The 26,362-nt window shown below is 39.8% G+C and overlaps 1 protein-coding gene across 2 annotated transcripts; it reads left to right on the top strand.

Moving 5' to 3' along the window:
* The first annotated feature begins 6,395 nt into the window (after positions 1 to 6,395).
* Positions 6,396 to 26,289, top strand: rpgrip1l (RPGRIP1 like). Of its 2 annotated transcripts, XM_008412640.3 has the most exons (26): positions 6,396 to 6,482; positions 7,765 to 7,860; positions 8,416 to 8,560; positions 9,609 to 9,919; positions 10,710 to 10,809; positions 11,725 to 11,868; positions 11,945 to 12,050; positions 12,613 to 12,759; positions 12,835 to 12,908; positions 13,054 to 13,193; positions 13,281 to 13,387; positions 13,459 to 13,509; positions 14,231 to 14,410; positions 14,565 to 14,682; positions 15,610 to 16,062; positions 16,469 to 16,590; positions 18,810 to 19,143; positions 19,593 to 19,870; positions 19,954 to 20,052; positions 20,496 to 20,564; positions 20,643 to 20,781; positions 21,549 to 21,637; positions 22,552 to 22,738; positions 23,430 to 23,514; positions 24,805 to 24,941; positions 25,611 to 26,289. In XM_008412640.3, the coding sequence occupies exons 2-26, from the start codon at positions 7,773 to 7,775 to the stop codon at positions 25,712 to 25,714; spliced, it is 3,807 nt and encodes a 1,268-aa protein (XP_008410862.1). In that variant the 5' UTR covers positions 6,396 to 6,482; positions 7,765 to 7,772; the 3' UTR covers positions 25,715 to 26,289. The 2 variants fall into 2 exon arrangements, with proteins under 2 accessions (XP_008410862.1, XP_081464416.1); XM_081608290.1 differs by lacking the exons at positions 24,805 to 24,941; positions 25,611 to 26,289 and adding an exon at positions 24,605 to 24,679.
* The last annotated feature ends 73 nt before the right edge of the window (positions 26,290 to 26,362 follow it).

The following is a 26,362-nucleotide window of genomic DNA, read 5'->3' as shown; positions in this document are numbered from 1 at the left end:
ATTTGCATTCTTCTTGTGAGTATCACACACACACACACACGCACACACACACACACACACACACACACACACACACACACACAAACAGCCGCAGCATCTGTCAGCTTCCCCTCCATCTTTTCCCGCCGTTCAGAAGCAGCTGCAGCCGCTCGGGGATCCGGAAAGCCCTCTGTGCTGTAATTAATTGAGGGGAGATTACACGCTCCTCCAACCATGTAGTCTGTCATCAGAAGCCATTACACATTGATATTAGACGCTTCTCCACGGTGTCAACAGCAATTTGGAGGGCAGCTCAGGCTGAGTGGGTGTGAAAGTTTAGACCTGATGTGCGCCGGGGCCAATTTCCGGACACGCGTGTGTTGGGATTGAGTCTGCAGGTGTATTTATAGCAGAGAGGGGTCAGCGTGCTCAAAATGCAACGGCCACAACAGATGGGTCAGAATAATTCACTCCAGACTAGAGATTAGAGTTTATATTCTGAGTGCATTCAGCTTTTCTGCTCTGTCAGTCTGGCTCATTTACATGCAAACAGCTTGTTCATACTTTCTATTAAAGGTTTCATTGTGCATATCTTAATATATATGTGAATAACAATGATTAGTATTTTTTTCCATATTTTTAATATTCATTTTTCTAGAATGTCCTTGTTTATGTATTAAATTAGCTAAAATATGTTTGTTTAAGCTGAGGTGAACCGGAACTCCAAATGGCCAAAGTCGAGGTCTGGCATATGGGAAGACGAAAGTGCCACAAAACTAAATGCAAAATTAGAAAATAAATGTAAACAAAACTGGATAATAGTATAGTAAATTTAAAAACAACAACAATAAATTAAACACAAAAATAAAATGATTAGTCAACTATTTAGTTGGGTAAATAACCAAACAGATCTGTACATTGCGTCAGTGCTTAGACAAAAACACAAATAATTTAACAGGTTTGAGAAATGAATATATAAAGAAACTCATTATTTAAGTTTTTAAATAAGTAAATTAATAGATTAGCTAAAATTAGTTAGCTTAATCTAACTAATAAATAGCTAGTTGAGTTAGCTAGATAGCTGTTAAATAAATAAACTCATGAACTTTTTAAATAAATAAATACATTAGCTAACTATTTAACAAATAAATTATTTAACTGTTTGATAAATAAACTAATTAATTAATTATGTAACTTTAAAAATAAACCATTTAAACAAACCTTCATTATGTATAGCACTAAACGTTTGCACATCAAGATTTGTTGAACTAAATGCTTACATGTTTGAAATTATGAGTATGGAAGAAGATTAGGGCCGCTGCAAAAATAATAATTCGAACCTTTTCTCTCAGAATTCTGTCTTTTTTCTTGAAATTCAAAAGTCTTAAATCCCTATTCCTATATATGAGATAATTCTGAATATTAAAGAAAAGAAAGAGCAGCTGTGTGTCGTTTTATTTTTTTAATAAAACCATTAAACCAATATTTCTATTTTAGATACAGATTATCTTACAGTTGCAAACCAACTGAGCAGAAACAATAAATCACATGTTTTTGCTGCTTCCTCTCAGAAACGTGTTTGACTCCAGAAATCCTGATATGGATCTGAATAATTAACTCCAGCTGAGTGCAGAGGAACCCCGGCTGCAGGCGGTTTGTTGGCGATGTTTATCTGATTGTAACGCCTTACTTTTCGGCGGAGAAAGAGAGAGAGAGAGACGGCAGAACAAAAGCAGCAAAGTGACACGGAGCAGCAGGGAAGACGAACGGATTGGAGGAGATTTATCTCCCAATAAGGCAGAAACAAAGAGGACTTCTTCTGTTCTGACGTATTTACTCCTAATGAGGTGAGTGACCCTCCCTCTGAAGTCCCGCTGATTAAACACCGAAACCAGCAGAATAATGGGATTAAACCAGACAAATACAAGGAAAAACAAACCAGAGCTTCACTTCATTGTGATTCACATTTGAATTGGATTTAATAAATTTCACGGTTTGGTTTTAATCTGCATTTAATAATCATTACAGTTTATTAAAGACGCAGAATCCCTGAGCTGTTAGAGGCTCAATCTGCAGTAATTATGTTAAAACAAAATGGCTGCCTGTTGGCTCAGGAAACTCCTGAATCATCAGCTGCTCAGATGGAAACATGGCTGGTGCTCATCGCCACGGCAACAGCCCAACAGGAAGTTACCTCACGGAGAAGTTCCTCTCAGATTCACCATCAACAGGATGGAAGAGAAGATGGATAGATGGAAGGTGGAGGGCTGGATTCAAAACTCCATCCATCCATCCATCCATCCATCCATCCATCCATCCATCCATCCATCCATCCATCCATCCATCCATCCATCCATCCATCCATAAGTCGTTGAAAAGCACCAGTTTTATAATTATTCATCTTTTTCTGGTTGATTTTATTTGAAAACTTTCAGACTCTCAGACGAAGACGTCCTCACCTGAGCAGGTTGTCACCCACAACAAAAATCAACGTGTCACTAAATCAGTAAAATGGACAGAAGGTGAAGATCTAATTGATCTGAATATTTACCGGGAGTTTGTTACTGGTTGTTTCTTGCCTTTAAACGCAGAATATGAAACTGATTTCTTCTGTTTGTCAGTGACAGCTCCTTTAAATCAGAACACCGGCTCCTCCCGTACCGACCGTAAATAAAACATTAGTGAGTTAAAGCTGCGGCTGTAATTGGTTCAGCCGCGACGGGAGACGGGTTTCCAACCTGACACGCAGCGGAGGTAATTACACCTGAACGCTGCGCCGCAGACTGGCCGACATGTCGTCACATCTCCAGCGCTGACGGCGGGATGAGAGGCGACGACAGAAACACTGAGCCGCGCTGACAGCGGAGTAAACAAACACCATTCATCTGTCCTCACCGGAGGAACAAGCTGACCTTTTTTAACTCCTTAGACAATTCAGCAGGGAGCGATTTAAACATTTCAAAGTTTAATCGGCTCCAATTTGAAGTGTTTTCTTCTTAACTGACACCTTTGTCTTGTTTCAACCCTCCATCATGATCCCCAGGAGGAGCAGATTAAACAATTTAGCAGCAGATCGTCTTTTCATGAGTCTGACTGCACACTTAAAAGATGGTTTGAAAACACAAAGCAGAGAGATGACCTGATGACCTCATCCAGCACATTAAAAGGAGTGTAGATTTCTTGATATGACGAAACGTCTGTCGTCTTTTTTTGGGAGGAAGTGAGAAGTCTCTGCAGGAGTTCATGCTATTCATGTCTGCGGACCTGAAGGCTTGACTTGTTAAAAAGACGTTTTGGTGTGTGTGTGACTGACGGTGAAGACGTTACTGCACGATCTCAGTTTAGTTTTGTTTCCAAGAGCAGGCGGAAAAAGCCACAGAGCGGACATGATGCTATCAGGACGTTTCCATTACAAATGTTCTCAGAGATATTCCAGTAATGTAAAAAAAAACTTACCAACTAAAAACAGAAACAATGTAAATCACATGATAATACATTTGTTCATAATAAGTCATTAAAATTATACCGCACCATCATCCTCCAACTACTTCCTGTTGTCTTTGTCTTTTCCGCCTGTAGTAACATCCAGTTGGGAAAAAATGGTTTCAATTGCAGTTTTTCAAAATACACTGATCTTGATTTGGCTGAATACTCCTTCCTTTCAGTGTTAAAACATTCTAGCGAAAAATACGAGCTTCTTCAAAATTTCCATGTCATCATCCTCCAACTATTTCATGTTGTCTTCGTCGTTTCTGCCAGTAGCAACGTCTGGTTGTTGATCACATGGCTCTTGTGATCCGAAAAAAGTGTTTCCATTACAGTCTTACAAAATATTCTCATTTCAATACATCCCACCTCATCTTAGTGCAGAAAACTTTTCATTGAAAAATGTGAGATTTTGTTTTAGAAACTGGCGTGTTTCCATTAAGCTAATTTATTGATGCGGTAAATGGAAACGCAGCTAATGCTGGGTCAAGACTCAGCCCTGGTTTTTTGACAATTCCTTGCTGTCAGACATTAATTCTCTGCTTTAGTTTCCTTTATTTCACAATTATATGGACATTTGGACACATTAACTAAAGTTATTGTTATTTGACACCTAGACATTTACTATTTTAAACTACTGGTTTTCATATATATTCTGTAAAAACAGGTAAGTGTTCATAAATTCTGAGATTCTTTTGCATTTCGCCTTATTGGATTTTTTAATTTTTATATGCAGAGAATAAATTAATTATTTTATGAAGCAGAAGCTAAAACATGAACAACGCAGCTTTCGGAGGAACAGACTTGTGAATGAAGGGCAATGACAGTGGGATCCCCTCTGACGTTCAACAGCTGCCACCTAGCGGTGCATCGGGGTATTTCAGAGATTTCTGAATAATTTAGCGGACCAGGGTGCCGCTATAACTGTGTCTCACTCTAATTTTAAGTCTTTAACAAACATTTAATCCAGGTCAGAACCATCAGGTGTTGTAAGAAAAACTATCAAGGCAACTTTAAATTCAGTTTCTTGTTTCTTTTAGGGTCCATACTATTCATTTTATATAAATAACTGACAATTCTTTGATGATATTTATGTTCTGATGACAAAAAGGTTTTTGCACACAAAAATCTAAATTAGTTTGAACAAATAGTAAACTAAGAGCTAATGAAAATAGATACTTAGTGTCAGTACTTACTTTTCTGTTGGATAAAACAAATAGCAAAATTATTAGTCCAAAAATACATGAACAAAAAATTGCAAGAGGAAATGTTGCAAAATTAATATCTTTAATATTTAAGATATTAAATATTTAAGATATTTAATATCTTAAATATTAAATATTGTTAGATAAGATTAACAATTATCTATTGTTAATCTTAAATATTAAGATTAACAATATCTTAAATATTGTTAATCTTAACAATATCTTAAATATTGTTAATATTTAAGATATTGTTAAGATTATTATTAATCTTAATAATATTATTAAGATTAATAATATTAAGATATTAATCTTAATATTTAAGATTAACAATATTTAAAATTGTTGGTCTTAAATATTATATTGAGTATTTAACAAAAAAAAAATCCAAATATACTGCTTTATTTTTAAGAAGTATATCTATATATGTATATTTTCCCCTATTTAATATTTTTTGTGACTTAAAACCCTTTGAACTTCCTTGTTGCTGAAATACAAATAAACTTGACTTGACTTTGAGACTATTTTACATTATTGCAGTTTCTTATGATGTAATGTTTTCCCAGTTCATGCAAAAATCTAGAAAATCTCAAGAGTTGTCATCTTATTTTAATAATACAGAATAATCTAACAAATTAGAATATTTGTTTGTAGGACTATTGTATGTTCTTTGCACGTCGCTGTGTTGAAGAAATATTTTCCTGCTGATGTTTATGCAAGAAAATCTAACAAAATCCTAAATATGAATTGCTTTGACATGCTGAACATTAATTTCACTCAAAAAGAATGAAACCCAGAGATGAGACAACTTGTCTGCAATTCCTTTTTTTTAATTGCTTGTTTTAAGCGTCTTAATATTCCAATTGCTTCCATCTCTTTCTGGTCACCTTGCATGTTTTTTGTATTATTTTAAGTCTGTTTACGGTCAGCGACGCCTGGGTTTCTCTGGACCTGCAGACACCAACATTTTCCCTCTCCCATGGAAGAGTAACATGCTCAGACCTGCCTGCCTCCCTTTTCTTTGTGAATCTGAACAAACAGCCTGACGCCATATGCTTTGGGGAAATCTGAATATATTTGAATATGGGGGTAGAGATGACTGTACGGAGGTCCTGCACGCTCGTCTGATCATGCACTTGACAGCTGCTGCACGGACCCGTGCATGGCCTGCTGAACACCAGCTTGGTGGGCATTATGGATGTGAACGGCAGACCAACTCCCTGACAGATTTCACTGCGTTACCAGAAGAGGGCAGGGGTCAAAGGTTACAGCACTCTGTGTCACAGCCCAATGGAGTCTGACATGTGGAGAAAACTCATCCTTTCCAGCCGGATTGCTCATCTCAGGATGCAAAATTAGATCCATCGGAGATTCATGAGAGGGGTCTGACAGCCGGCCTGTCAGACTGTGTGATACGGCAGCGAGTCGCCTCTGCATCACGCTGCTCACATGTGCATGTACAAACTGTCAGGCTGTCATGGCTTAAACATGATGGAAATCACAGGAGATGAAGGAGATACACAAATATTCATAAACAAACACAAACTCAGCCTCTTTGCACAGTCACACAAAGTTTTGAACTGTATTTATTTAGATTCCTGTTCGCTTTAAGAGCTTTATATCACTTAACATCACTATTTCAATCCTTTAAAACTGTATGAACACGAAAAAGAAAGACTCAGACATTATTTAAGAAAAGACTACAATTCCCAGAAGGCTCTACCCTTCTGCGCATGCGTTCTAGTACCATAGCGACATAAACGGTTGTTTTCGGTAGCAACCGTGACTTTGAGCGAAATAAAGTCTTTTTTAAAGGTAAGAAGCTATTAAAAAGTAGTCAGGATACTAAAGGTGGTACATTATAGTGATACATACACTTATGTATGTTAAAAAGGTCATATTTGACCTTAAATAGGTGATTGAGTGATACCGTTAGCTTCGACGTTAGCTTCAGTCTGATGGAGATAAACTTGAATAAACCATTTACTCTGGAATATTTCTGAAATTTTATTAAGATGTTTACAGATCAGGATATGACATGAGAAAATATAGTAAAAGGAAAAATAAAATATTTGTGTAATTTTCCAGAAGGTTCCATTAATTTCCATCCATTCATCTAACCATCGTTTTATTTAATCGAAATAAATCCATTTGGCAGGTCAAATGGATTTATCCATCCATTTGACCTGCCAGAGAGGATTTGGCAAGTTTCTCAAGAGCACAACCCTCAAAATAAACTCGCTGTTCAATCCACAAAGGCATTGTTCTTACAAATGTGCCTCCATAAGGAAATAAACAAACTGTCCAACGTATTATTCTGAAGTGTTGTTACAAGAAAGACATAATAAGACAAGTTTTGTGGAAAGTTTATGACAAAATCTGTCTGTAACACATTGATATTGTTCAATTTGACGTGAAGGAAACTGTAAAGTTGTACTCAGATTGCTTATTTTTATTACAGTACGCATTTAGAACTACAAAACATTAAAGTATGTAATGTGTATATGTTTCCCTCTATCTGTGAAATCACAAATGAAGTCACATCAATATTAGTTCTTGATATTGTTGCCTATAGTTTTTATTAAACATTTTATAACTAAAGTATATTAACTCTGGAAAATAATGCACAAGTGTACCTGAAGGAGAAATGGTGGAACCAGCAAGTCTTCTTATCAGATGTAGTCATGTATGAAATTAAAAAATAAATAGCAGGAAGTTAAGGTGGTCAAAAAAACTCAAATGTTTGTGTTTATTGTAGTTCCTGAACTTGACCTGTGGTGCGTTTGTGCTATTTAGGGATGGATGATGTGGAATTAAAATCTTGTCACAATATTTTAACGTATTTATTTTAGTAGCAATGAAAGTGATGATAAAAAGCATCTTGATTATGAAATCATGATCAACTTTGCAATAATTCTTCAACCCCAGTGCTGTTTCTGCTGTTTGCTCTGCAAATCAGAGGCTGAGTTGGAGCTAGTTCATAGGTTTGCAGCAAAAACTGTCTACAGAGAAATATTATATTAATCTGAATGTTTGCAGCTGGGTGATGTCTGTGACTGAAATCTGAGAATTTAAAGGAGGCTGTATTTGTTTTCAGATTGGAACATGTCATACGTCCTCGATGAGACGGCTTCAGACCTTCCGGTCAGAGACATGACCATCAACTTGTCCCGACTCACCGCCGCTCCACAAAGTGCGTCACGCCTCATGGATAACGTGTGCACATACATATGTGTAGACCTGTCACAATTAATCAATTAATCACATGATAAATTAAAATGAGCCCAGTAATTCCTATTTGCATAATTTATTGCTTAACTTTTTTCTCTCTTTTTTCAACCAAAAACTGGATGACAAAACTCATCCGTCTGGTTTATTTTGGATATTTAAAATGTCTTCCAGTTCCAGTGTTAAACGTTTGTTAGAATTTAAAGTTTATTGATCTTTGAGAATGTATCCTTTCATTATTATAACATTACCATTATATTACTTTAAAATGGTCTCAAAACAACAATATTATCGTTTTTTCTGGGACAATTAATCGTCCAGCAAAATTTGTTATTGTGACAGGCCTACATATGTACAGTTCCTGTTTCTACTGTTAAAAGTTCAACAACAGCTAGACTTATGCATCGAAGTGTATTTTCAGTTATCTCTAACATGTCTGCCGTTTCCTTTTATTGAAATGTGAAATACCCAGGCTGAGGTCTGACGTTAGTAAAGGTGTTGATGCTGTTTCCACCTGCAGATCTGAGTGTGCATCAGCACGCCCTGGAGAAGCAGAACATTGGGAAGATGTCCAGGGACGAGCTGGAGGACCGCTACCTGCGTCTCCTGGAGGAGACGCTGCAGCAAAAACAGCAACTTCACAAACAGAATGACAAGATTAAGAAGTGAGACTTGCACCCCGATCAGTGTTACTGTTTTCAAATGGATCTGTTCCAAACAAAGGAGCTGACCTGGTTTTTATCTTTCATGTTTGCCAGTTATCTTTCGCAGTGTAAGCAATGCATATGTTTTATAAAAGAATTGGAGTGTAGAGTTCTGCAAGGCAGCTGCTTGGGACCTGTGTTGTTTTCAGCCTGCTTTTTGCCCTGCAGCATGCCACGACGGTGATTTATGCTAATAATGCCACAATACACAGCTCTGGAAAAAATGAAGAGCCCACTGCAATGAAAGCCTCCTGGTTATTCCACCTAATGTTGATTCCTGAACTCTTCCCGAGTTAAAACGTTAGTATTGTAGTTTCTAAATGAATACAAACTTGTTTTCTTTGCATTGTTTGAGGTCTGAAAGCTCTGTACCTTTTTCATTATTTTGACCATTTCTCATTTTCTGCAAATAAATACTAAATTTTTGTTTGGAATATAAGAGACATGTTGTCAGTAGTTCGTAGAATAACAGAGCAATGTTTATTTTACTCAGAGAAACTGATCATTTTAAGTGGCCTCTTACTTTTTTCCAGAGCTGTCTGCCAGGAGTAATAACAGTATTTGGTAAAAAGTCTACTCAAGTAATGAGTTATTGATCAAAACCTATCATTTAATATTTTATTAATTACATCATCAGACCAAAATATAAAGTAAAGTGGAAATTTTATATTTTAAATAGTAAAATTATCCATATATATATATAACATAATTACAAAATAACAGAATTAGGTTGAAGGAACATTTTTACAAATGTAAAATGTAAAACTTCTGAAACTTTAACAAAAACTGCAGGTGTGTGTCTGTGTGTTTTTGGTTAAAACATGTTTGTGGGTAGAAAATCCAGAACTTTTACCCAAGTAAGAGTAGAGATACTTAATAACAAAATTACTAAAGTAAAAGTAAAACGTACAACATAGTAAAAATACTTCTAAAAGTACATTTTTTTCCAAAAAAGTTACTCCAGTAAATGTAACTCTTGACATTCAGTGACGCTGCGACTCTTGACCAGGTTGGGCACGAAGCTGATGAAGCTGGTGAAGGACCGCGGGCGGATGGAGCAGCTGGCTGCCGGCGCAGCTGCTCCGACCCGATTCAGAGACGTGGAGATGGAGGAAATGGTCGAGGAGCTGCAGGAGAAAGTCAGAGCGCTGCAGGGTGAGAAGGAGGGGCTGAAACAGCGCCTCCTGGTGGCCAAACAGCAGATCCTCAACTCGTACAGCCGGCGGCAGACGCAGTATGAGCACGTCCCGTCCCGGGTGAACTCTGGCCTGAAGAAGCTCAGAGACGATGCTTCATCTCCGTCGCCTGCTCGACCAAGAAGTGAGTCCAGGCTGCCTGCACAACCTCCCCCCCCCCCCAAAAAAAAAACTGATAATGAAGAGAAACATTTACAGAATGTCAGAGGATGGAGCCAATTTATAATAATGTCTGTTTCAGTTCTAATATTGACAGAAATTCTAGATCAATTTGTCCAATCATAAGGGCAGATCTATTCAGTCTAATTCTACACTTTGTTCTCTGAGTGACGTTATGCCTTATTATTTATTTTACATTATACAATTCCTAATTTCACTTTCTGAACCATTTGACTGAACATTTATTGCAATTTATTTTTACGTTTTTTTGACCAAATACTGAGTTGACCAAGTGCAAATAACAAACTTTGTTTATGAAAGTTTATTATTTATTTTAAATTTGCTGTTTTACTTCTAATTGCACTGACGGGATAAATTAAAATAGTTTTTACATGTTTGACCAAGCTTGGGTTTTTAAATGTGCTGTACTGGTGCAGAGTTAGCAAGTAAATCTGCAATTTGGTACGTTTCTGTTTAAAAAGAAAATAAATGTTTTTAATCAGTTGAGCTGTTTTTCTGTATCTGATCAATATCGACCAATACCAAACCTCAGATATTGGTGTCGGTATCAGAACTGAAAAAGGTGGATCAGTGTGTCCATTACTATTAGGAGACCGAATCTGTTCAGTCAGGATTTATTAAATCATTATCATCTGAGTCTGTTCATTCAGAACTAACTGAATCTTTTCAGTTCAGACCTTTTGGTTCTTTTCAGTCAGGATGACAGAAACTGACTCAGTATGTCTCTTCCTCAGGTCGGAGGAGTTTGGAAGGAGGCAGGAGACCTCCGACTGGCCAGATTCCTCGATACGGACACAACCTGCTGGAGGAGGCGAGGGCCGAGATCCGCAACCTGTAACTTCTGTTTGTTTTGCATCATTATTACCACAAAATTATTAATTATGTCTTTTTGTATCATCTGAGTCATATGTTCCGTGTTTGTCTCAGAGGTTTCTTGGTTGAATACTATAGAGCCGTTGCAGCGTGACGTCACACACGCATGACCCCTTCCCCTGTCTCCCTCCTGGAGGACAAAAAGCTGACAATGACTAGCATTGTTTTTAGCTGTCAAGTTATCAACGTAACACACTAAATCTTAAATGTATGCCTGATATATAAAAGAAAGAGGGACGCAGTGCTTTGCTACTAAATGTCAACATTACGACAACTAGGTAAAAAGGTCAGGAAAAAGTTTTAATTCAGAAAAAAATAGCGAGAGAGAGGGAAGTAGTTTGGTTATGCTAGCTTGACTTTGACAACTTATTAATGATAGCAAAATAAACGTCAAGCGTAAAAACATAAAACTGTAACGGACTGGATGTTCTGTTCTATGTGTGGGAAATGTTTGCGTGTTTTTTGGTGCTGAATCCTGATACAGTTGCTATGGTAACGAGTCTGCATGTAGCTCAGTTGGCACAGAGAGTGAGAAAAACGTGGTTTTGAGTTGATCTTCCACAGTTTTTCTGCTTTATTTTTCCCTCTGCTGAGTCTTTCTGCAATAAATTAGTAATACCTACATCTCCAGGTCTCATTTTGTGAACAGAGTTGTTCTACCGCTGCTGCGCGGCTACGGACGGCATGTAAAAGAATCGTCTTTTTACCTTCCAGCGTCGTATATATGCGCAAAATTTCCAGATGTAAATAATAACATGCAAAGGATTTATTACTGTAGTGAAGAAGCCGCTGTGTGTTTGTTTGAAGATGTTGAGGAAAAGCTCATCCAGAAATGTTTTAGGAGCTGTAGTGAGTGGATGTTTCCTGGTGCTCCAGAGAGAACGTGGTGGAGTCTCAGCGGAGAAGTATGGAGGAGCTGGAAAGAGCGTCAGAGGATCTGAAGGAGGAGCTGAGGAGGAGAGAGGAGGATTTTGAGGAGAGGCTCCTTCTGGCCCGACAGCAGCAGACTTCCACTCTAAAGTTGGTTTCTTCATGGAGGAGCTGCCTGACTGCAGCCGGAGCACGGGGATCTAAACACACCCTGTTCTCCTCGCAGGTCACAGGTCAGCAGCAACGTGTCGATGATCAAACTGCAGAAGCAGCTGGCTGACAGATCCAACACCGTGACAGAGCTGGAGAACCGATATCGGCTGCTGCAGGAGGTGAGAAGTTTGATCCAGAATGATCATTTAAAGAACTTTACAGGAAAATAAAGAGACGTTAGAGAGAAACAACCAATCAGAGTCAGGAGGAGGGTCTTAGTGCTGCCAATCACTCTTATCCTCACGCCCTGCCCCTTTCTCTTTGCTCTGCTACAGCTGGTTCACCACAACATAGCCTGGCACTTATGCTCAGGCAGTTAGCATGGCCACCTATGATGGCAGATAAACACACATTCACATTAAAATAAAACTAAAAAGGAAGCATAATGCAAAAATTAAAAAAAAAAAAAAATCGAATTTAAGTCAGATAAAAACTGGACAGAAATTAGTTGTTAAGGTAATCTTTATTTGATTGGTTGTTTTCGAAAACAATCAATGAGAGCCAGGAGTGTCTTAGCACTGGCAATCAACCTCATGTACACGCTGCTAAATGTGGCAATGATGTTTGACCCCCAAAATGTCTTTGGGTCAAACCAATAGCTGAAATCTTTCTTCTTGTGAGAGTTAGCATTAGCATTCAGCGCCGCAGCAGGAGAAACCGAAGCTCACCTGTGTTCTCCAGGCCCAGCGGACGATGAAGGCGAGTAACGACGCGGCGATGGCGAAGGTGGACGAGCTGATGGCCCAGCTGAAAGCAGAGCGCATGAAGAACCTGGAGCTGGACAAGCAGCTGCAGACCGTCCATGTCACCAAGATCCTGGTAGAGCAGGTGAGATGCGGCGCCGTTACCGTGGCTACAGGCATTCCGGTGAGCGCGCTCAGTAGCCTCCGTGTTTGCCGACAGTTACAGGAGCGGATCGGCGACCTGGAGCAGGAGAGGGAGCTGCTGAAGGAGAGCAACAAGAAGCTACTGAACAGGTGAGCAGGTGGACGGGCTGCTGACCTTTAAAATTGTCCAGATTCTCTCAGACTTTAGGTTTCTGTAGTTTCGTGTCTCTGTCGGGTCTGAGCTCAGCTGTGTCTCACCGACATCGCCTCGCATCGTTTCTCATTTCGTCCGCAGCGCCTTCGACGTCTCTCAGCAGCAGAGGTGGCATCTCCAGGAGCAACAGCTGAAGCTACAGATCGTCCAGCTGGAGATGGCGCTCAAGGCCGACCTCGTGGACAAAAACGAAATCCTGGACAAGATCAAGTCTGAGAGAGGTCTGTTCCCGTCTCATAACGCCCACCTCCAGGTTACACCAGGATAATAAGCAACGTAAAATAAGTAAATCTCTCTGACTGATTCAGACAAAAATGAGCAGCTGACAGAAGAAAACCAGAAGCTTCAGCTTCAGTTTCTGGAACAGAAGCAACAAGTGGAGAAACTGAATGAGCATCTGAAGCTCCAGAGCAGAGTGAGCGTCTCCACCAACCCTGAGATCTGATCCTCCAGATGATAAATAATCTGACGCTGCTCTCTTTACAGGAGAAGGATTACACCGCGGCTGAACTCACAGAGGCCCTGCTGCTCATTAAAGTAAGACGATCGAACATTATCACTGCAAAAACACAAAATATGATCAAGTCCATCAGTCAGTCAAATTTATTTTTATTGCATGTATCAGCAACAAGGCAGTTCAAAGTGCTTTACATCATAAAAACACAAAAATACAAAGTCACAGAACAAACAGTCAAGTATTGAGAAAACAAGTAGACATTATATCATTACACATCAAAATGTTGGTTAATGTTTCGTTTATTATGGTTCAAATTCAACTCTAAGCTGGTGGGTGCTTAGTCTTGATTTAAAGGAACTCAGTGTTTCTGCTGTTTTGCAGTTTTCTGGACGTTTGTTCCAGATTAGAGCAAATATCTTAATGCGCTTAAATTAAGACTAAATTAACTTACAAATAACAATTTAGCAAGGGACAGGAGCTTGTCAGTAATTTATTAATATTGATTATAAATAACTAAATTCACTGACAGATTATTTTACTGATAACGACAATTTTCCCACGTTGTATATGAAATGATCTGCCAATGGATCAAGCACTTTTTCAACAGAAATAAGGAATTATTGAGCTAAAGAAACTCATATATATTCCTGAACAGTTTCTTCTAAGTTAGTTTTGTTTAATCTAAGTGCACCAAGATATTTACATTAGAAACTAGGCCAAAATTTCTTGGTAAGATTTTGTGTTTTTGCATTGACCCTGTTGATCCCCCTGAGCAAAACTAACATCCAGATCTTTTCTCAGAAGCAGAGGTGTGAGAGGAGCGGAGATCTGGCCTTCCTGGTAGACGTGGATGAGGACGGGAGCGGCGCCCCGCAGGGCTCCATCAGAGAGCTGCGTGCCGCTCACGCTGAAACCATCCAGGAGCTGGAGAAGACCCGAAACCTCCTGAACATGGAGAGCCAGATCAGCAAAGACTACAAGGTGGAGGAGCACGCACAGACCAGCAAACATCATGTTTGGTTCAGAGTTCAGCCAATTAGAACGTTAATGATCTGTTCCGTCTGTTTTCCGTTCCGTCTGTTTTCCGTTCCGTCTGTTTTCCGTTCCGTCTGTTTTCTGTTCCGTCGGTCTTCAGGTGGAGCTGGAGGCGGCGTTACAGAAGATGAACAGCGATAAAGTCGGGTTTGAGCAGAAGCTGGAGCGTCAGATTCAGCAGCTGGATGCCAGAGCAGCAAAGATCTCCAAGCTAGAAGGTTTTCATCGAATCGTCCATCTACATCAGTGTCATTAAAACCAGAGGTTACTGTGTAGACAAAAGACTGGACCTGTCTAAATGTTTAGTGCCAATCTAAATAGAGCTTGGCAACTAAATATTTCCCTCCAACTTAAATATTTTTTAGTTTTCTAACTGAATATTTAGCTCCAAACTAAATATTTAACTCAAAATCAAATATTTGCTTTTAGCTTTTTAGCAAAATATTTTGCTTCAAACTAGTTATTTAGCTTACTAAGAATGCAGCTCCAAACTAAATACTTATAGTTTCCTAACTAGATATTTAGACACATATCTAGTTATGTGTCTTTGTTAGATTGTTAGTAATCTAACAAACAAATTGTTTGTTAGATTGCTTACTAAATATTTAGCAACACACTAAACAAATAGCTTTATAACTAAATATTTTGCTTTAGTTAGCTAACCAGATATTTAGTTTGCTAATTAAATATGTAGCTCCAAATTAAATCTTTAGATTTCTAACTAAAAATAAGCTCCAAACTAAATAATTTTTAAGCTTGCTATCTAAATATATTGTGAATATTTAGTGCTTATTTTGTAAACTACATTTTTATTTGCTTATTAAGTGTTTAGATTGAAACAAGAAGATTTATAAATGAATGAACAACATGGGCAAAAATATGATTTTGAAAAATGAACCTCCATTTTTCTCTTATTACAGATTAAAAAAACAAAATTGTTAAATAATCTGAATTTCTAACATGAGTTTTGCTCTCATTCAGCATCACAGTTGCAGGAAACTTTGTGTCTTTAAACGACATTTGTTTGTTTTCTAGAAACAAACAGTCGACTCTGATCGTCTCCTCCTGTGCAGCCTTTCAAACTTTGGGTTTCAGTTTCTGCTCCTGCAGAATCCTTCAGCTGATCCTTTGTTCTGGTTCTGTAGGTCAGCTCAGAGACATTGCTTACGGCACCAAGTCCTTTCCCTTCAAACCGGACCTGACGGCTGAAGATGAGGCGGAGCTTTCCGATGAAGACGTCCATCTGGCCCGAGGAGAAAACCTCCTGGAGCTGCAGATCGTCGGCGCCTCGCTGTCTCCTCCGGCCCTGCAGGCTCTCGGCGGCGCAGAGCCCTCCACCTTCTGCACCTACTCCTTCTACCTGTTTGGGCCGCACGCCACTCCGGTGGCGACGGGCCGCAGCCCCAGGTACGGCTTCACCTCCAAGTACGTGATGAACACGGACGAGTGCTTGGTGGAGTACCTGCGCCGCAGCCCGGTGAAGGTGGAGCTGCACCAGGCGCTGGGAGTGGACTGGAGGACGATGGCGACGGCGCAGCTGCGGCTGCAGCAGCTGCTGGAGCAGCAGGGGAAGGTTTACGGCAGCATCCCGCTGGTTGGTGAGTCACAGCGCCCACATGCAACCGGCAACAGACTATAATTCATAATCAGAAACACTCGGGAGACGACTTCTGCTCTCATTTGACCGAAATGACAGAGAAAAACCTGGAACCTGGAAAAAACAAACTTTGGTGGACCTGAGTGAAATTAGTCCCGCCCATATTCTTCAAATAAAACCAAATTGGTGTCAAACTTTTGTGCAGCAAAAGTCTTTGTTTGTGCTGCTGTTGCTTTAAAGATATTAATAAATGTTTCCAGAGGTCATGAAATGTCAACCAGCCCCATCCGACTTCTTCAAATCAGACAAAATTGATCTTAATCAACTCGACAATGTTGGGCAGTAATAATTTTCATTTGTAAATGAAAATAAAAATTAAATAAAAAGTATTTATACATTTTAATCAGGAATTCATGAAGACGCCCGAAGCTTCGGGTCCTTGGAATACTGGCTGCGACTGAAGAACCCAATAACAGAGACGACCAGCGGGGACAACAGAGACAAGATGAAGGCTGGAGACCAACCACAGGTCATCCATCCATGAGAACATCCAACCATCAGAACATCCAACCATCCATCAGAACATCCAACCACCCATCAGAACATCCAACCATCAGAACATCCAACCATCAGAACACCCAACCATCCATCAGAACATTCAACCATCAGAACATTCAACCATCAGAACATCCAACCATCCATGAGAACATCCAACCATCAGAACATCCAACCATCCATCAGAACATCCAACCACCCATCAGAACATTCAACCATCAGAACATCCAACCACCCATCAGAACATTCAACCATCAGAACATCCAACCATCAGAACACCCAACCATCCATCAGAACATCCAACCATCAGAACATCCAACCATCCATCAGAACATCCAACCATCAGAACATCCAACCATCCATCAGAACATCCAACCACCCATCAGAACATCCAACCATCCATCAGAACATCCATCCATCCATCCATCCATCCATCCATCCATCCATCCATCCATCCATCCATCCATCCAACCATTCATCAGAACATCCATCCATCCATCAGAACATCCAACCATCCATCTAACCATCCATAAGGACATCCATCCATCCATCCAACCATCCATCAGAACATCCAACCATCCATCAGAACATCCATCTATCCAACCATCCATTAAAACATCTAACCATCCATCAGAACATCCAACCATCCATCAAAACATCCATCCATCCATCAGAACATCCAACCATCCATCAGAACATCCATCCATCCAACCATCCATCAGAACATCTAACCATCCATCAGAACATCCAACCATCCATCAGAACATTCATCCATCAGAACATCCAACCATCCATCAGAACATCCAACCATCCATCAGAACATCCATCTATCCAACCATCCATTAAAACATCCATCCATCCATCAGAACATCCAACCATCCATCAAAACATCCATCCATCCATCAGAACATCCAACCATCCATCAGAACATCCATCCATCCAAATATCCATCAAAACATCCATCCATCCATCAGAACATCCAACCATCCATCAGAACATCCATCCATCCAACCATCCATCAGAACATCTAACCATCCATCAGAACATTCATCCATCAGAACATCCAACCATCCATCAGAACATTCATCCATCCATCAGAACATCCATCAGAACATCCATCCATCCATCCATCCATCCATCCATCCATCCATCCATCCATCCATCCATCCATCCATCCATCCATCCATCCATCCATCCATCCATCAGAACATCAAACCATCCATCAGAACATCCAACCATTCATCAGAACATCCAACCATCAGAACACACAACCATCCAACCATCAGAACACACAACCATCCATCCATCAGAACACCCAACCATCCATCAGAACATTCATCCATCAGAACATCCAACCATCCATCAGAACATCCATCCATCCATCCATCCAACCATTCATCAGAACATCAAACCATCCATCAGAACATCCATCCATCCATCCATCCATCCATCCATCCATCCATCCATCCATCCATCCATCCATCCATCCATCCATCCATCCATCCATCCATCCATCCATCAGAACATCCAACCATTCATCAGAACACCCAACCATTCATCAGAACATCCAACCATCAGAACACACAACCATCCAACCATCAGAACACACAACCATCCATCCATCAGAACACCCAACCATCCATCAGAACATTCATCCATCAGAACATCCAACCATCCATCAGAACATCCATCCATCCATCCATCCATCCATCCATCCATCCATCCATCCATCCATCCAACCATTCATCAGAACACCCAACCATTCATCAGAACATCCAACCATCAGAACACACAACCATCCATCCATCAGAACACCCAACCATCCATCAGAACATTCATCCATCAGAACATCCAACCATCCATCAGAACAACCATCCGAACATACATCCATCCATCAGAACACCCATCCATCCATCAGAACACCCAACCATCCATCAGAACATTCATCCATCAGAACACCCAACCATCCATCAGAACACCCAACCATCCATCCATCCATCCATCCATCCATCCATCCATCCATCCATCAGAACATCCAACATCCATCCATCCATCCATCCATCCATCCATCCATCCATCCATCCATCCATCCATCCATCCATCCATCCATCCATCCATCCATTAATTAATTAATTACAGTTCATTCGGTAATTTTCTGTATTTTTTCTCCTTTCTTTTATTTTCCTAACTCAGCCACTGACCGGCGCCAACAGGAATGAACTCCTGATCCGTGTCCAGCGGTGCCGAGGCCTTCGGTCCAGGAGCTCCGGCTCTCCGAGTCCCTACGTTGTCTACAAGTTCTTCAACTTCCCCGATTATCCGACGGCCACCGTGGACAACAGCGGCGAGCCGGAGTTCAACGACCTCAAGTCCTACTCCGTCCTGATGGACGACATCCTGGACCGGTTCCTGAAGACGGAGGGGCTCCAGTTCTACGTGTTCGACTATAAAGAGGAGCAGCTGGACACCTACCTGGGGAAAACCCGAGTGCCACTGCTGTCTCTGACCCGAGGTCAGGACGTCTCAGGTGAGATTTATGAGGGATTTACTGGAATTCAGGTAAATAAAACACTTTAATAATCCTGAGTGGAGTTACTCAGAGTTACTGGGCCAGACTTTAGAAAGGCTTACTAGGCCAGTAGAGCAGGGCCCCGATTTATGTTTGCAGGGTGCCTGAAAATATTTTGCTTTTCTTTTTTAACAAATGTGTGTTTTCCAAACATTTTATCAAATATAAAGCTGCAGTATGAATAGTAGATCCAATGTTCAAGTATGTAAAAATTATGAAGCTATACTAGATTTCACACTGCAAACACACAAAATCTTAGCAAGTATTTTTGGTTCAGTTTCTTGTGCAAACATCTTTTTACATTTGAAATAAGTAAGTATGAATGAAATGGTGCTAACTTTTTCTGTGGGTAAAGTGAACCAACCCTGATTGTTGTTGCTGCTCAGTTTGGTGTGTTTTTTTTTCAGGTATGTTTGAACTTGCTGATCCTTCTGGAAAACCCGCCGGCAGCTTAGACGTAACGCTGAGGTGGAAGTCCGCCTACAGTCCCTCTGCGGGGATCACCAGAGCTGCTGAAGAGCGCAGACTTTTCCCAGAGCATCATGCTGGAGAATCGGTCAATCCTCATCAGGAACAGCTGAACGTTGAGGAGGAGAAGAAAGACGGATGGCGGGAAGATGTTGAAGAGATGCTGGAGGAGGAGATGGAAAAGTTTAGGAGCTCTGACTCTGCAGCTGTTTCTAAGGTCAGAGCTTCACCTTTGGCATCTGTGAGTTCACAATCAATCTGCAGAAGACTGAAAGCCGTTATCGTCTGTTTTAACATTAGGTGGCACTGCCCACAATCAGAGGACAGAAGACCCTGGAGCGGGATGGATCAGGGGCCAAACGGGTCACGTTTGTTGATGTGACACCTGAAGAAGAAAAGGTGAGATCCAGGGGTTGGGGGGCGTAGCCAATAGCAACTTACTTAGATTTAAAGTGGCAGGAGACCCTAAAACAACTCTGAGCAAACTAAAATCTCATTATCTATACAAACATGTAATTAACATGTTAGACCCTAGACCTATCCTAACCTGTTTAAGGAAGCGTAATAGGTCACCTTTATTGCCTAATATTCAGTTGACGATATCGATAAGCCACATTGTCTTCATCACAATGCTCCCATCGCTCTTTGTGAGCTTTAGCACCTCGACCATCAAAAACAGGCCAAGCGTAGTGTTGTCATGTAGAATTAACATCCTAGCTAATGTTGCAACAAATCCAGATTTGATTCTGAGCAGAGTCGGATGTTCTTTACTCTTCATGACTCTTCAGGCCTTCGTCTTTCATGTTCAGTGCATAAAAATGGTTTTCATGTTTCTTTCACAGTTTAATAAGCGGAGCTCAGCAGAAAGTCTTCCAGAGAAACAGAAGACGACGTTTTCACATGAAGTTCAGGTAAACTCAAACATGAGTTATTCTAACAGTGACTCTTGTGAATGACTCGTCCTCACCCTGACCCGTTTGTCTTCACAGGCGGCACCCAAAGCTCCTCACAGGACAGCCGAGGAAGGCGATGACGAGGAGGAAGAGTCTCATGTTTCCGAAGGGCAGCTGGTTCAGGGCGCGCAGCCCTACTCTGACGACTCTGACATCTCCGAGGAAATCATCGAAGGTTGGAATGTTGATCATTAAAAACATTTTCCACATTTCAGGATGGATTCATTTAGCTTTTTATTTATCACAATTTACAAATAAAGAACAGCAGAAACTGCAGCGATGGAGCATCAGTCTGAGATGATTTCAAGGCCTTCGTCTTACAGAGCGAAGAAAATCCAGCAAGTTTGATGCTTTACCATGTAAATAAAAAAAAGCTATTCAGACTTATAATACAGAAACACAAAATCTTACCAAGTATTTTTGTTTAGTTTCTAGTGCAAATATCTCAGAACTGAAACAAAACTAACTTACTAAGGAAGGCAGTTTCTTGTAAGTTTCATCAGCTCTTTTTGGCGACTGTGAAGAACCAGTGGCAGTATAGAATCATTTATTATTTCCCACACTAATTCACTTTAAACTTGTAATTTGCACATAATTTTGACAATTTTTTCCCCAAGGTTGCCGTTTTTAACTTGAAAACTTGTATCTTAAAATTATCAGTCCATGTTAGACAGATATTCCTAACATGGACTGGTAACCCCTACAATGCTGTGTGAATTATGTGCACAAAATCTTGGCACTTATATATAAGATATCTGATTTTCTTTTGGAAATTTCTCTCATGAAAGTTTATTTATAATGGTCTTAAAAAGTCTTAAATTTAGTTGGTGAAGTCCAGCTCCATCTGATGGGCACATTAACTTTCTTCCCCTGATATTTCCTGAGAATAAATTTAAAGCAGACATAAAAGTTTAGTTTTTTTGTTGTTTTGACTTGTTCCAGATGTGGAGGAAGCTCCAGCGGCTGCTGAGCCTCAGGAAGCGTCCGACAGCGACGACTGCATCGTTCAGGGACAGGCAACACGGAGGAAGGTCAGTGAATGCCACATGATGTCATTTAACTAAGGGCGTCCAAAATGTGGCTGCCGATCCATCTGCAGCCATTTAATGTTTTGTTCTGTCCTTTTCTTTTTTTTTTCCAGGAAGCAAATGTCAGAATTTTAAAATAAAAGATGTGGAAAGATGACGCTGTTTGCATTTTAATTTTGTTGTAAATGATTAATCTCAGAAAGGACAAACACGTTGAGCCTAGATTAAAAATTTTTTCCAGCCAGAAAAAAACACAAGTAGCTCAAACCTTTTGCCTCATTTGTTAAAGCAAATGTCCAAAAGATGGAAAATTTGGCCCAATATCAATATTTCTATTAAGGATGATAACCGATATTTACAGATATGTAATTTTCTACTGTTCTGACACCTTTTGGGGAAAAAACCACCAGAAACAGACGGCAACAATATGGACAAAGACATTGATTGTTAATATTGGCCCAGTTTTATTTATCCTGCTGATACCGATATATTAAAAATGACTAATATTGGCCAATACTGATGTTAGTACCGATATGTTTTTTTTAAACATTTTTTACCTACAATTGCTTAAATATTACTGTTTCACTACTACATGCTTTATTAATTATTTTTAAAAATGTCACAATATATTTTTGCATTTTATTTTCCAACTGAGCATTAAAGTTCACAGATGTTTTATTGTTATATTTTATTGTATTTTCTAACATTTTAAAACACTGAACTAACATGAACTCCAGCTTTTTAATTCAGTAACTGAAGTCTAATTTGTTTACTAATAACTTTCATGACGAATGTTAAAGAAAACATATTTTACACAATAACAGCTTCCGTCTGTGACTTTGTGAACTGAACCATAAAGTTAGTTTTTAAATCCAGCTTCATTAACGTGATTCAGTGAAACGATGTTTGGTTTTCAGCTGTGTGAGCGGGTCCGGGTGGAGGTGGTTTCTCTCAGCCTGACGCCCGAGTCCCGGCTGGCGCGGGACGACACCGTGATGCGTCTGTTTGTGGAGTACAACTTCCTGGATCTGCCCACCGAGGAGACGCCGCTGTCGCTACCCAAACCGCCGCTGGGCCGCAGCATCAACTTCAACTACAGCAAAGGTCCGTAACTCCTGGATCATGCTTGGTTCTGTTCAGGGACTCTTGAGTTTCAGTTTTCGTTTTGAGACAAATTCCAGTTTCTGAAGCTGAATTTAAACAGGAAGTTTGTTCTGTTAAAGATAGAAAATGGATCTAAGTCTGACTACGGCCTGAAGTGACCCAATCCAACTTTTTGTCAAATCAGATTTTTTTTTGGCCAAAATTAAAAATTAACTTTATATTTTGGCTCATCTGATGGTGTAATTTTTAAATATTAAATGACAGTTACTCAGCACTTGAGTAGACTTTTTACCAAATACTTTTTTACTCTAACGTCTGTAATTTATTCAATGGCTACTTTTTACTTTTACTTAAAATTATATTGCAGTAGTTCTACTCTTACTTGAATCCGATTTTTGGCAACTCTGCCTAAAACAGATTCTGATTCATCTGAAGTTTGTTTTGGTTGAAATTTGCAGCTCTGCATACTTGAATATGCACAAATCCAAAGAGATTTTTTTTACTTTCAAGATTAGTTTGTACTGATAACCAGCAGTTACACTGGTTTAAATTTACATAATTTTCCAAAAGCAGATAAAGCCAGCATGTTTCACAGTTTGAGATCATAATTACAATCCCAGAAGAAATCCCGTTAAGCTTATTGTTTGTCTGTTTGTAACATTTGTTTGTTGGCTTGTTTGTGTTTCCGTAGTGATTCCTGTAGACGCAGAGAACAACGCAATGAGACGACGGCTGCTGAAGGAAGTCCTGCAGGGCCGAAACGCTCAGATGGAGAGGTCAGAAATATTATTATATTTAACCAACACTAACAAATAACAAGAACTGGAATAGAGAAAACATTTTCATTAAATAAAATAAATAAAAACAGTAATTAAAGGAGGGGAAAAACTACAACTAACTGGAACAATATTGTGCGTTTATAAAACTTCTGTTGAGTATTCATTACCCATTTGATGTAAACATAATCACAATATTTTGACCTTTTAACCAAAGAATAAAAAAACTAAAACTATACAATATGTAGCTAATAATAACTAGCAAACCCACTGTAAAAACTAATTAAAAGTAACTGAAATGGATAAACAAAAAAGGTCACAATAAAATAGAACTACACTGTAATGAAAAACCCAAAATTTTTAAAACCTTGGAGGCCAGGAGATGAAAACGGCGAGACAGGAAATGACATCAAAATGGCTACCCAACTCTGCTGTCCCTAATCAGATTACATGGAATATCTTTAGAATGAAATACCTTTATTGCGTTGTCTTTTATGACAGAATATATAAATAATAATAACAATGTAAATGTCTTCAGGGAAGTGAACATTTATTGGTTTTAAGTCTGTTGGGAGGAGCTTTGAGTTTAAACAGGTTCAACTCCATATTCCTGTTTTTATGCATCAGATTGGTCTGGGAGTGTTTCAGTGTTCAGTTAATCTCTGACTTTCCTTCTTGTTTGAGTGAATAAACACAATTTCTTGATGCGGCAGCATTTTCCTCCAGCAGGATCTGGAGATCAGATATGAAGGAAGGAAACCAGAGTCAGCTGTTAGTTTGCCAACGAAACAAAAGAAAAATGAGCAAACCTGCAGGCTCTGAGGAAGCTGCTTTGTCAAAGAGATTGATATTTAAATTTAAATGTTTAAAAATATTTAAAAGTTCCTCCAAAAAAAACCCAAATCATCATGAGAGCCTCAGTTTGATCAGTTTCTAGTTTTAGCATGAAATTAGATTTTATACCTTCATCCATTAGTTAAATGTATGAAAAGTAGCCAAAATTATTATTTTGGCTACTTTCAGCTCATGCACTGTTCCATCTGAAGCTGTATTGAATTTCTCAAGACAACTGTTTGTGATTTCCTACTAGATTTTAAACCAATCCCACATTTCAGAAAGAGAGGGACAAATGTTTGTCACTCGCTGCATTTTTGTGACACATGTGAGCGAAACTTTGTTTATATTCCGTTAATGTCGAAAAAACAAAACTTTGCAATTGCTGTGTTTTCATTAAATACGAAAATCGCACGTGAATAAGTTTGATGATGATGATGATGTGTCTGCCAACAGAATCCGGTTCACCGTGGTGAGCGAGCCGCCAGAGGAAGAGGAGCAGGAGAGGGAGTGTGAGGATGTGGGCGTGGCCTACCTGAGGATCCCAGAGATCCTGGAGAAACAGGCGGACATGATGGAGGCCAGCCTGACCGGTGAGCACACACACACCTACGCACACACACACACCTACACACGCACACACACGCGCACACACAGAGAGTAAAAGGATCATCTGAATCAGCTCCGTCATTAAGATCTACCAGTTACAAATTGTAAGGTGGACTTTGTGTTTCAATATGGCCGCTCTTCGCCTCTGCAGTAGTAACATGTGGTGGAAACATGTTTATTTTTACAGGAAGTCACACATGTAAGAGTTCATCTAAAATCAGCGTTACATGTAGCGCCTGCAGCTCTAAATTGAACAAATTGAAAATTATGTTAGCTTGTGGAAAGTAAAGTATAAATGATGTGTTTTGAAAAAAATGTTTATGGGCACCGCCATGTTGAAATTCTGACTTGTTAACTAGAACGTTGTTTCGTCAGGTCCGATGCCAAACCCAGCTCCGTACCCACTTCCCAGGTTTACTGGAAAGCAGCATGACTCAAAGATCTGCACATTTTTATATTCAGATGCCTGCTTTAATAAATATTTTAAAGATTTGTAGAAGATTGCAGATCTTTTTTCACCAACAAATAATTCTTCTTCCTGTACTTTTTGTGTTTTGCTCCAAAATCTGCAGCTCTGTCAGTCTCTTTGCTTATCTCTGCAGCTGTATCTCCCCTCTGCTGCCCATTATCTCCATGTCTCTGTGTCTCTGCAGTGCTGGACGTGGAGGACAGCAGCCAGGTGGTGGGACAGCTGACCGTGTCCCTGGAGGGACTCCAGGCTCTGCGGGCCATCATGGAGGACCAGGACCTGGAGTGAAGTTGCAGCTCTTGATTTCAGGAGGATTCGGGTCGCTGTTCTGTTGGTCCATCAGGATAAATGGAGAGTAAAGCGTCCTGGTTTTTAAACCTCCAGGAGAGACTTTGAACTGCGCAGTGGGAATCAACCAGAGTGATTCTTTCAGCTCCAGAGCCTCAGCTGACAGGAAGCTCTCTGTAAAAAAGATCGCTCCTTAATTTGTTAGGATCTCTGATCAATTTCCCATCTTCAGATCTCTAACTGCTAATCAGACAAAGTCAGGACAGACAGGATAATGTCAAACACGGTGTTCTGCATTTTCTGCAGTCTGTGGGCTGTTTGGACTCAGGTTATCTGCAGAAGCTGCAGGTTGGAGCAGCTCCTCTGGCAGCTCAGCCTCAGGTGGTTCCTCCTGCAGCGCCGACAGGTGAGAAAACACCTGAATGTTTTACAGTTTCACTTCCGATGACGAGAAACAAGCAAAACAATGCCTCACTTGATTTCATGTTTTTATACCAGACTTAGCAAACCGTCTCACTCTGTGCCTTAAATTATTTTGAACGTAGATCCTTCTAATAAACTTCAGAGTCCAAACATGTCTGTCCTGGAAAATGTTCTTTTTGAAATTTGATTTTCTTTATTTCAAGACAAAACACAAGTTTTAAAAAC

The sequence above is a fragment of the Poecilia reticulata genome, chromosome 6, assembly GCF_904066995.2.
Source record: "Poecilia reticulata chromosome 6, P_reticulata-male-v2, whole genome shotgun sequence".
In the NCBI taxonomy this organism is placed as follows: domain Eukaryota; kingdom Metazoa; phylum Chordata; class Actinopteri; order Cyprinodontiformes; family Poeciliidae; genus Poecilia; species Poecilia reticulata.
Note: the sequence above shows the minus strand (reverse complement) of the source record. Positions and strands in the feature narration are given on the sequence as shown.